Raw genomic sequence first — 12,254 nt, 5'->3', positions numbered from 1 at the left:
TGTAAGGTTCTAAGTCATGAACTTTAAAGAAGAAATTATGTTTATCTCTTACTTCAGAGCAAGGTTTTGGGGCTTCCATTTCCAAGGGAGCAGAAGTTGCATACTGTGGGAGACAGCAGTGGAGGGGACAGAGGCTTTGACAGGTCAAAGTCTTGCATTTCCACAGAAACCATTTTTTTGGGCATTGGGAATGAATGCTTGGCATCCAGGACTTCAGTTGTCACCTCTGTGTGTAAATTAGACAGTCCCCTTGAGAGCCTACTGTATTGTGGGGTCACTAACAGTAGCTTCCTCTCCTTGAATGCTTAAAAAGGGAAGCTTTCAGAGAAAAACATTTTTCTTAGCTGCTGTCTCTGCCTTTCACCTGGAATCATAGCTACCTTTGTGACCATCTTGTGAAATCAGGGGGAGCAGCTGGGGAGCAGCTGTATTTACTAAATCCTCAATCTTTCTTCAGTTGTTACAGATGGATGAGTAACTTGTAAAATGTAAGAATGCTTAGAATTTCTTCCCAGGTGCATTTGATTTCTCTTCCTCCCACCCCCCGCCCCACTTGGGAAGCTGTTGGCCTCTCTCTTGTTGTTTTACTACTTACATGATGCTTTCCAATTTTCTAACAGGAATTCACTCGAGATCCTTGATGACTTTGTAGGTAGACCTTACCTCATGCCGACTTGTTTCTTATCTTTGCTCTCTGATTATTTTTTTTATCTTCTTCCATAGTTCTTAGTCTTTTCTGTGCGTAGGGTACTGTTGAAGTACTGCTTGGAACTCTTGCCAACTCAGTTGCAACCTGACTCCTGATTATGCACTGCCTCTATGCTTCTGTTGGGAATTTTGAAATCGCTTAAGAGGTCATCCTCCTTTTCTTTTCTCCTATTAGATTTTCTTCATATTCTTTTCCGAGTGTCTTATTCTGTTCTCTTGCTGGGGTCAAGCATGTGAAGCAGAGATGCTACATTTTAAGTCTAGCATTTTCTAGATTGCCCTTCTTTGATTCTAGATAATTGACTTCTAATTGAAACTGTTTAAAATGTGTTCTTAATGGATTTCCAGGCTATTGTTAGCTCAGTTATTTTGTTCTTAACCCTTGAAACTCCCAAACGTGGAGCATGAGTCTGATAATTGTTGTTTTAATCTACATCTTCTTGTTCTCTCGTTGATCTTGTGTCCAGGTAGTCTTGAAGTTCCACCTCCAACATGTAATGACTAGAGGGTTGTGTATTGTCCCAGAAACACTTGTTGTCTTAGTTATTTTGGTAGATCTGCTCACTCTTTCTAATATGCTTTCCAGTATACATTTTGGTTGTGCTGGCTGTTTTTTTTAAGCATGCTTTAGGTTTAGACTGCGTTTGGGATTTGCGTTTTCATCTGGAAGCTCATGTTGTAACTTGTTTCCTTCTGTATTTTTTTTTTACTGCTATTGTATTTCCAAACTGGTAATGCTGTCCAGCTGTTCTGCCTCCTCTTGGCCATTATGGCTTGTTCTTTGTCCTTTAGTTTTTGTTCCCCAGACTTTTGCCGAGACTGTTTTCTTAGTAGTATCTGAGCTATGAATATGCATTTTTAGTTTGTATTATTTGAGAATCAGGGCCATAGTAACAGAGGAAAAAGAACAAGCTAAAGCTTGAGGGCACTGTCCTCTTCTGGTGCTCTGCTGTGCTTTGGGTGTGTTAGCCACTGTTGTGTCACGGGTGGTGTCCAGCACCTAAGTTTTGCATGTTTAATCAAGCAAAGATGGAGGGAATAGACTATTTCCCAGTTAAATCTTGCTATAGAGAAATTAATTAGTATGAAAATAGTTTCTTTAAGCTTATTTAGGTAGTGCTATCTTATGATTTTGCTTTTTTTTTGTGGAGCTAAAGCTGTCTATGGCAGAACATCATTGACTTTTAGTGCCTTGTTGGTCTTTTGTAACACTGTGTTCCGGTTCTTTTCTGGACTAGGAGAGTAGCAGCCTGGAATAACCTGGCTTTCACAACCACGTAGGCTTGAGCCTTATGAACTTTTTTCATCTGTTTCAATATCTCCAGTCTCAAAATGCTGAGGATCGCTATGCGCGCTGCTGGCACATAGCAGTGTGTCATGCCTCCAAGCAATGTAACTGTATGAACTAGGCTCAGTTAACAAACTGTTTTGTGCCCGCTCAGGTTTTCTTCTTACTCATTAACATTCTGTTTGAGTGGGTGATTTGGGTTTCAAGTAGGGAAGGACTGACTTTGTCACTTTTAATGTGGGGCAAGTGTTTTGTGTTCTTAGGGTTGGGATTTTTTTTGCTTGCTTAAGGTGGTTTACTGAAACTTAAAGCTTGCTTCCTTGTCACTCATGCCATCCGAATTACCTACTTACTTCAGGCTGGGATCCATATTTTGCTTTAAGCAAGAATTGTTACTCCTGCTTCTGATACTTTTATCTGAGGTTTCTGTTCCAGACAAGTGTTTGCAAGTGTGATCACACAGATCAAAACAGTAAATTCTATGTGTGGGAACTAACCATACTGTGGCAAGTCCTTGGAGTTTTGTGGGAGGTGTGGCTGGGGGCAAAAAAAGTAGTAGCACTGTTTCTACTTCTTTTTCCTTTCTCCCAGATCAAGCACTGCAACTAGCAGAAACTTTACTACCTCTTCAAAATCATCAGCAAGTTCTTATTCCTCAGTGTCTGCCACTTCTGTCATTACTAACGGTGATAGCAGTAACTCCTATGGACTGAGCAGCTCCCACCTGGGCAGGGGGTAAGAGCAGGAATGTTCTTTTTGTTTCTTTGTCCTTCATGTGAATAATCCTGTGCATCCTTGCCTGTATAGAAAAGGAGTGAGATAGTGCCCTGTGAGGAGTTCTGCTACTCTTGTGTGCCTGTTTATCAAACTTTGCTTTTGAAACCACTGCGTTCTGCTATTCCTTCCTCACTTGCAAAAGTAGCACATGTTCCAGAGTTTACTAACTGCTAGGGCGTTGCCTGTTTTTGAGGCGATTGGGAGTATGAGGGAAGGGATTACATTCTTTTCTCCATCTGCCAGTGTAGTAGAAGCCTTTCCAGGTAGAGATCATAATTTTTTTTATTAGCTCTTAGAATATATCATATGTTCTCATATAGACTCTTGCTGCATTAGGGTAGTGTGCTGTGTATTTGTAGACAGAGAAAATTGATGTGTTATGAGCCATAAATTAATAATAGACTGTGTAATGATTAACGTTTCCCAAGTTAGCACATATACTTCATGCTCCTGGTATTCAATATTAGACACTATGAAGCAGCAGAAACATGTAGGCTGGTTAAACAATTTCATTAAACAGTGTTTTGACTCTGATTTGATGTGACTCTTAAACAGTGTTGAGACTTGGTAAACTCATTGTGGAGTTCACTGTGTTGTCTTTCTTCCAGAGGTTCTGGATTTGTCTGTAACTCTTACAACTGTAGGGACAGTGCTCCCCTCTCACAACCTGGACTCTGTGGACTCAGTAACCTTGGAAATACCTGCTTCATGAATTCTGCGTTACAGGTAAGAATTGGCAAGAGCCCTCTTTAGAAATAAATAAAAAAGCAGTCTCGCAGAGATTGTGGATTAAAATCTGTGGAAAGAAAAGCATGTTTTAATGTGATTCAATGAGGAGACTGCACCTGTGTCCTGGTTTCAGCCAGGATAGAGCTGGTTTTCTTCACAGAAGCCAGTGTGAGACACTGTTCTGGATTTGGGATGAGAAACTGTTGATAATGTCCTGATGTCTTGGGTTGTTGCTGAGCAGTCAAGGACAGTCCAGCTTCTTGTGCTGGCCTGCCAGCAAGGAGGCTGGGGGTGCACGGGAAGCTGGGAGGGGACACAGCCGGGACAGCTGACCCAGACTGGCCAAAGAGATATTCCCTACCATACGACGTCATGCCCAGTACATAAACTGGAGTTGGCCGGGGGGCGGAAATCGCTGCTCGGGGACGGGCTGTCGATCACTGGGTGGTGAGGAATTGCTGTATTGGGCATCACTTGTTCTTGTATGTTCCTTTGTTGGTATTATCATTGTTGTTTCCTTTTTTCTTTCTGTCCTATTAAACCGTGTTTATCTCAACCCACGAGGTTTTTTTCCCTAATTCTCTTCCCCGTCCCACTGTGGGAGGGGGAGTGAGTGAGTGGCTGCGTGGTGCTTAGTTGCCGGCTGGGGCTAAACCACGACAGTCCTTTTTGGCGCCCAACGTGGGGCTTGAGGCTTGAGATAATAACGGTTGCAGGTCACAATATCAGTTTATTTGATTTGCATGATGCTCTCATCTTTGTTGTACATGTTAAGGATCGGTGTTGGTTTCTGCGGGCTGCTGTACTTGCCTGCGATTTTGTTTTTAGAACACTGACCTTGAGCTTAATGTGGTATCATCTGAGCTCTGTACTAAAGCTGTTACTGTATTTTGGCTACGGTCTTGTGGAGACGATTAGCAATTATACTTCTGCCTTTGAAAGGCTTTCTATGGAGGAAATGAAGAATGGTACCTTTGCTACCCTCTATCATAACGTTTCCTCCTTCATCACAATAATTTTTCAGTATTTTGAACACCCTTGGTTAGTTAAAATACCTCTATTGCTACTTCTGGGGAACATTGTTTCAATTTTGTCTAAGGTTGGCAAGCAATTTAAGAATATCACCTGGAGATCTGCCCCAAGGCTGGATAGTTATGAATGGCAAGGTGTGTGGAACAGCATGGGCAAATGCCTAGGGCGGTGGGCACCTCCGGTGTTTTGGAACTTCACTCCCGAACAAGTGCAGAATCCTGACAAACTAGCAGAATATTTGGAAGAAGTATGCTGTCAGCCTGGCAGTTCCAAGGAGACACAAATCATTGCAATGTGCTGGGGCCTGGCCCATGCCTACCGAGCTCTATTTAACACTATGCAAAGGGGAGAGAGGCTCTCTGGATCTGATGGCAATGTGGCAGGCACTGTGGCTACTCCAACCCCTGTGACAGGCACTGTGGCTACTCCAACCCCTGTGACAGGCACTGTGGCTACTCCAACCCCTGTGACAGGCACTGTGGCTACTCCAACCCCTGTGACAGGCACTGTGGCTACTCCAACCCCTGTGACAGGCACTGTGGCTACTCCAACCCCTGTGACAGGCACTGTGGCTACTCCAACCCCTGTGACAGGCACTGTGGCTACTCCAACCCCTGTGACAGGCACTGTGGCTACTCAGACTGTTGGGGCTGAACCAGAGAACCAGCCCATCTCGGTATCAGTTGCCCCTATACAAAAGAAGAAATCTTGGAAGTCAGCTCGTTTAGTAAGAGATGAGGAACATTCTGCTAAGAAGGAGCCAGAGGAAGAGAGTGAGGAGGCAGAGAGCTCTGAAGCAGGGCCATCACAAGTACGGAAGAGGGAAGAGAGAGAGTCATCACTTGAAGAGGAGGAAGAGGAAGAACTCATAAAAGAGACGGTAACTACCCGATCTCTATCCCTGAGTGAACTGCGAGATATGCGAAAGGATTTCAGCCGTCGTCCAGGTGAGCACATTGTCACCTGGCTGCTCCGATGCTGGGATAATGGGGCCAGTAGCCTGGAATTAGAGGGTAGGGAAGCCAAGCAGCTGGGATCCCTTTCTAGAGAACGGGGCATTGACAAAGCAATTGGAAAAGGTGCACGAGTCCTCAGCCTCTGGAGACGACTGCTGTCGGGTGTGAAGGAAAGGTATCCCTTCAAGGAAGATGTTCTATGTCACCCGGGCAAGTGGACCACCATGGAGAAAGGTATCCAGTACCTGAGGGAGCTAGCTGTGCTGGAAGTGATTTATGGTGACTTGGACAATGGACAATCATCCAGAGATCCAGATGAAGTCAATTGCACGCGACCTATGTGGCGGAAGTTTGTACGGAGTGCACCATCATCATATGCCAACTCATTAGCAGTAATGGCCTGGAAAGACGGAGAGAGACCAACGGTGGATGAATTGGCTGGCCAACTCCGGCAATACGAAGAAAGTCTCTCTTCCTCCCTACAGGCCTGCGTCTCTGCTGTAGAGAAACTGTCCCGGGAGTTCCGGCAATTCAAAGAGGATATGCCCTACCCTCCACCCATACGGACCAGTGTCTCAGCCATTAGGAGTAAGCGCTCTTCTGTTCAAGAGAGAGGATATAGAGAATACACACCACGAGCCACCCTGTGGTTTCAATTGCGTGACTATGGAGAGGACATGAGGAGGTGGGATGGAAAACCTACCTCGACCCTAGAGGCACGAGTACATGAGCTGCAAGGAAAAACAATTACAAAAGGGGGTTCAGGTTCCTCCAGAAAAATCGTCACTCCACTTTCCAGTGGGCAGTTCCCCAGAAAGAACAGAAGAGCTGATCTCACCTCTGATCCTCTTGAAGGGACTTCTGATTCCTATTTACAAGAAGTGGGTAACGAGTACTATGACCAGGACTAGAGGGGCCCTGCCTCCAGCCAGGCGGAGGAGAGGGACAACCGAGTTTATTGGACTGTGTGGATTAGATGGCCTGGCACATCAGACCCACAGGAATATAATGCTTTAGTGGACACCGGTGCACAATGTACCCTGATGCCATCAAGCCATATAGGGGCAGAACCCATCTGTATTTCCGGAGTGACAGGGGGATCCCAACAGCTGACTGTACTGGAGGCTGAAGTGAGCCTAACTGGGAGTGAGTGGCAGAAGCACCCCATTGTGACTGGCCCAGAGGCTCTGTGCATCCTGGTCCATTTCAAGGACCCAAAAGGGTACCGGTGGGCTTTTGGTATAGCTGCCTTGGAGACAGAAGAAATTAAACAGCTGTCCACTTTGCCTGGTCTCTCAGAGGACCCTTCTGTGGTGGGGTTGCTCAGGGTCAAAGAACAACAGGTGCCGATCGCTACCACAACAGTGCACCGGCAGCAATATCACACCAACAGAGACTCCCTGATCCCCATCCATGAGCTGATTCGTCGGCTGGAGAGTCAGTTTGCAGAGGTGAAAGCCATCCAGCTGGCTTTAGATATTGCTGAATGAGAAAAATGGCCAATACTCTATCTTTATACTGACTCATGGATGGTGGCAAATGCTCTATGGGGCTGGCTACAGCAATGGAAGCAGAGCAACTGGCAACGCAGAGGCAAGCCCATCTGCGCTGCTGAATTGTGGCAAGATATTGCTGCCCGACTAGAGAATGTAGTCATAAAAGTACGCCATGTAGATGCTCACATACCCAAGAGTCAGGCCACCGAAGAACATCAAAACAACCATCAGGTGGATCAGGCTGCTAAGATTGAAGTGGCTCAGGTGGATCTGGACTGGCAACGTAAGGGTGAATTATTTATAGCTCGGTGGGCCCATGACACCTCAGGCCATCAGGGAAGAGATGCAACATATAGATGGGCTCGGGATCGAGGGGTGGACCTGACCATGGACGCTATTGCACAGGTTATCCATGAATGTGAAACGTGTGCTGCTATCAAACAAGCCAAGTGGTTAAAGCCCCTCTGGTATGAAGGACGATGGTTGAAATATAAATATGGGGAGGCCTGGCAGATTAACTATATCACACTTCCACAAACTCGCCAAGGCAAGCGCTACGTGCTTACCATGGTGGAAGCAACCACCGGATGGCTGGAAACATACCCTGTGCCCCATGCCACCGCCCGGAACACTATCCTGGGCCTTGAAAAGCAAGTCTTATGGTGACATGGCACCCCTGAAAGAATTGAGTCAGACAATGGGACTCATTTCCGAAACAACCTCATAGACACCTGGGCCAAAGAGCACGGCATTGAGTGGGTGTATCACATCCCCTATCATGCACCAGCTTCCGGAAAAATTGAATGATACAACGGACTGTTAAAGACTACACTGAGAGCAATGGGTGACGGGACATTCAAACATTGGGATAAACATTTAGCCAAAGCCACCTGGTTAGTCAACACTAGGGGATCTACTAATAGAGCCGGCCCAATCAAAACTTTTACGTACTGTAGAAGGGGATAAAGTCCCTGTGGTGCATGTGAGAAATATGCTGGGGAAGACAGTCTGGGTTACTCCTGCCTCAGGCAAAGGCAAACCCGTTCGCGGGATTGCCTTTGCCCAGGGACCTGGGTGCACTTGGTGGGTAATGCGGAAGGATGGGGAAGTCTGATGTGTACCTCAAGGAGACTTGATTTTGGGTGAAAATAGTCAATGATTTGAATTGTATTATGTTAATTGTTACACAATACAATATGTCATTACTACTATGGTTGCTATCTACCGTATCAATGGTATTACAGTAAGAATCACCCAGACTGATGAAGAATGAGCTTCACTGAAACTAAGCAACGTGCAGCAGTGATGGAACCAGAACTGGCTTCAGCAGCTTGCGCCCAACAATTCCCTCGAGACCGACATCTTTGACCTGCAGATCATGGACATGGACCGTGCCAGATAACAATCCAACACCACATACAATCTCCCCTGCCCTGAGAGACTGCTATGATGGATGAAGCCCAGAGTCATGGACTGAATGAACTACACAGACATTTTAAAGTGATGGCCCATGGACTAAGAAAGTGATATCTGTGTGTATATATTAAAAGACAGGAAGAGTAATAACGAATGATTGGAATGTATTGAAAAGTACAAGACCCGGGCATGATGTAAATGGTATGGAATAAGGGGTGGATACTGTCCTGGTTTCAGCCAGGATAGAGCTGGTTTTCTTCACAGAAGCTAAGGTGAAACTGTGTTCTGGATTTGAGATGAGAAACTGTTGATAATGTGCTGATGTTTTGGGTTGTTGCTGAGCAGTCAAGGACAGTCCAGCTTCTTGTGCTGGCCTGCCAGCAAGGAGGCTGGGGGTGCACGGGAAGCTGGGAGGGGACACAGCTGGGACAGCTGACCCAGACTGGCCAAAGAGATATTCCCTACCATACGACGTCATGCCCAGTACATAAACTGGAGTTGGCCGGGGGGCGGAAATCGCTGCTCGGGGACGGGCTGTCGATCACTGGGTGGTGAGGAATTGCTGTATTGGGCATCACTTGTTCTTGTATGTTCCTTTGTTGGTATTATCATTGTTGTTTCCTTTTTTCTTTCTGTCGTATTAAACCGTGTTTATCTCAACCCACGAGGTTTTTTTCCCTAATTCTCTTCCCCGTCCCACTGTGGGAGGGGGAGTGAGTGAGTGGCTGCGTGGTGCTTAGTTGCCGGCTGGGGCTAAACCATGACAACCTGGAGTGAAAGAAACAAACCAACCAGCTCATACTTAGTTTGGCTTATGTTTAGCATGTTAGTATTGAAACATAGTACAGTATGAAGGACTGGATCTGAAATATATGGCTTCTGAAAAAGCTGTGGGGAAGTCACACTAAACAGATGCCTAACTGTAATGTAACGTCCCAGTGCTGTGCTTTGACAAAAATGGGCTGGCGTGGGGGCTGTTTTGACTTGTGGGGGCTGCATAAGTGACATGAGCAGACCACTGCGTGTAGTTCTGGTGTCTGTGTTTAAAGACTTGAAAAATTAAGAGTGTGAAAAGCCACAGGAGGGATTCGGGATCATTGTGTGGGGTGTTAAGCTTTTAAGTTACGCAAAGCTAGTAATTATTAGTATACTTATTTAACTTGATCTCTTGGGTTTATTTGGTTCATTTTAAAAAATGCAGAAACTTGTTAGGGATAGTTGTTTGCTAAGAGATTAAAACAAAATATGAGCCAACTTGTATGAACTTTGCTTTAAGCAATGGGCAAACTTCTGGTGTGGTACAAGTGCTACATAATGACTTCTGTCACTCTGTGGTAGCTTTGAAAGCTAGAACAGGTCTTGAAATAACTATAATGCATTATGCATGTGGTATTCAGGGTACCACAATAAACTTGGACTGCCTCACTTTTTTGTTTGACGTGACTTTACCATGATACAACCCAAAATAACCTTCAAATACATTATGTTTTCTTGAACTTCCAGCTAAGAGACAACTTTTTTTAAAATTATTTTTTGTTGTCAAAGTAGATTAATCCAAACACACGTCAATCTTAATTTTGCATGCAAACTAGTCATGTTAAGGACCAATTTCTTTCTTCTATTTACTATTAGGCTTTAATTTTCTAGACATCAGTCTTTTAAATGCAAATTTCTGCCTTAATTTTTGGAAGTTCTTGGAATTTTGTCAGCAACAGTCTCCCAGTGAGAGGTTGGTGTCAAACAGCAGCAATTTATAAACACTTCAATGTCATTTGCCCAGAGAAAGACATTAACACTTGGGCATTGGAACTGGAAAAATTGGGATGGGAAATAAATTCCACAAGGCAGTGAGGTGGAGTTGGCTAAAGGACAGGACTACACTTTCCTGACTCTTTCCAGATTGCCATGGCTAACTGTGCTGGGAGATCTGTGTACTTACACCCAGCTGGTGTAGTACTGTATAGGCATCTGCTATTGGTCCCGAAATATCAGGTATTCACAAAGAGCCCAGTTTAATATTTTTTTGGTACTACAGTGCCTTGAAGCCCTAGTAATTTTGATCATATCTGAGTCTTGATGCTCTCTCTGTTCACACATCCAAGTCTTGCCTTACTTATCAGATTGTTGCTTCTTGCTATAAACTTTGAGTCTTTGAATTACTGAGTTAGAGAACCTGCTTCCTGTGCTAGTTTCACTTGTGTTCTGAGGTTTATGGTGATTTCCCAGGATGTATTAAATCATTATCATGATGCACTGATAATAAGTATATGTACGGGAGGGTAGGTATGGAGTGGTATCCTTCCTGCCTTTAAACTTTTTAACGGGGATTTTTTTTAATGCCATTTGGTTCTTTGTAGGACAATGAATAGCTTATGTTTCACCTTAAGGAGGAACAAGGTCCCCTCTTATTCTCACTGTTCCTTTTATAAAGATTTCAAGGTTAGAGAGTGAATATGGAATGTAGACTTGAGAACATTGAGGCAACATCCCTAAAGACCTTCCTGACCCATTCTGTGCAGATTTCTGTGTAATGCATCAGTAAGGTAGCCTGCACTACCACCTCAGTAATGTGGTAAAAACCAGATCTACATACATTAATTATAGGAATTGGTGAATATTGGCAGGTCTCTGATTGTAATCTTTACTCTTCTGGCACTTGCAGGCTTGTGGGTTTTTTTTGTCAGATTTCAGTATTACACCGAGAGACTCTATGCAAATTGAAGTGTCAGTGGAAGTTATAGAACAAATTAACAAAATGTGGAGGGACATAATACCAAGAGCAGATATCTTCCTTCCAGAACTCTGTAGGTTTTTTTCAGAAGGTTGTTTGCTATTTGCTTTCCTGAACTACTAAATACAGTAACTTTAAAGAAATACTTAAAATTATTCTGCACCAAAGGAATGGAAGGTGACAAATGAGATGCCAGTTTTAAAGAAATTTCTGAAGGAAAACCAAGGAGCTGCAGACCAGTGAGCCTTACACCTTAAGCTAGTAGAAACTGCTCTAGAGGGAAAGCTTACACCTGGGGGCAAATACACTGTATAGGACAGAAGTCAGTGTGGCACCTGCAAGAGAAGCCATGTTTCAGAAATGAGCTGTTAGTCTTTGGAAGGCTGTGGTATTTGGTGTTTCTTTTTTATTTCAACCATGCTCTGAGTTGCAATGGTTACAGTATCGCACCCTCCCAACTGATTTTTTTTTTAAACTAATTACATATTCAAATTCAGTGTCACCAGTTTTGTTAATAGCTTAGTGTATGTCCTGATGTGAAAGTTGGGTTTGTTATTTCATTGTCACATGGATGTATCGTCCTGTGCAGTAAATTAATTTTCTTAATGCTTTTTCAGTGTCTGAGCAATACCCCTCCTCTGACTGACTATTTCCTGGAAGATAAATATGAAGCTGAAATAAATCAGAACAATCCACTGGGGATGAGAGGAGAAATTGCAGAAGCCTATGCAGAGCTCATTAAACAGATTTGGTCTGGGAGACAGTCTCATGTGGCCCCACGTATGTTTAAAGTAAGTACTCCATGTTCTTGTAGCATAGCTCTTTGACAGAAGAAACAGTGAAAGCTAGTATGCCTTCCCCATAGTTTGGTGTTATGAAAGCAGTAACGACAGAATTGCTTCAGTGTTGTTTCACATCTTATGTAAATGCTTTTCAGGGTACAGGGAGGAACTTGCCAGTGAGTATTGTCATACCCCAGAATTGGTTACAGCTCTTTAATGTTAAATGCCTTACTTAGTAATTGACCTTCCAGCCTGAGAGCTGTTTACAGATGCATCAAAATGATCTTTGCTACAAAACTAGACAAGGGCATGTGAATTGCCAGCTGTGAACTTTAATCA

The 12,254-nt window shown here is 44.1% G+C and overlaps 1 protein-coding gene across 1 annotated transcript in view; it reads left to right on the top strand.

Moving 5' to 3' along the window:
• Positions 1-12,254, top strand: part of USP4 (ubiquitin specific peptidase 4) — a gene marked incomplete at both ends in the record, with an annotated part of 45,457 nt that overhangs the window by 11,400 nt on the left and 21,803 nt on the right. The window contains 3 exons of the mRNA XM_082004606.1: positions 2,588-2,731; positions 3,382-3,499; positions 11,751-11,924. Of these exons, the coding sequence (XP_081860732.1) occupies positions 2,588-2,731; positions 3,382-3,499; positions 11,751-11,924 (436 nt within the window). The remainder of the gene's footprint in view (positions 1-2,587; positions 2,732-3,381; positions 3,500-11,750; positions 11,925-12,254) is intronic.

Source organism: Phaethon aethereus (assembly GCF_964289735.1).
Source record: "Phaethon aethereus genome assembly, chromosome: 11".
NCBI lineage: Eukaryota > Metazoa > Chordata > Aves > Phaethontiformes > Phaethontidae > Phaethon > Phaethon aethereus.
Note: the sequence above shows the minus strand (reverse complement) of the source record. Positions and strands in the feature narration are given on the sequence as shown.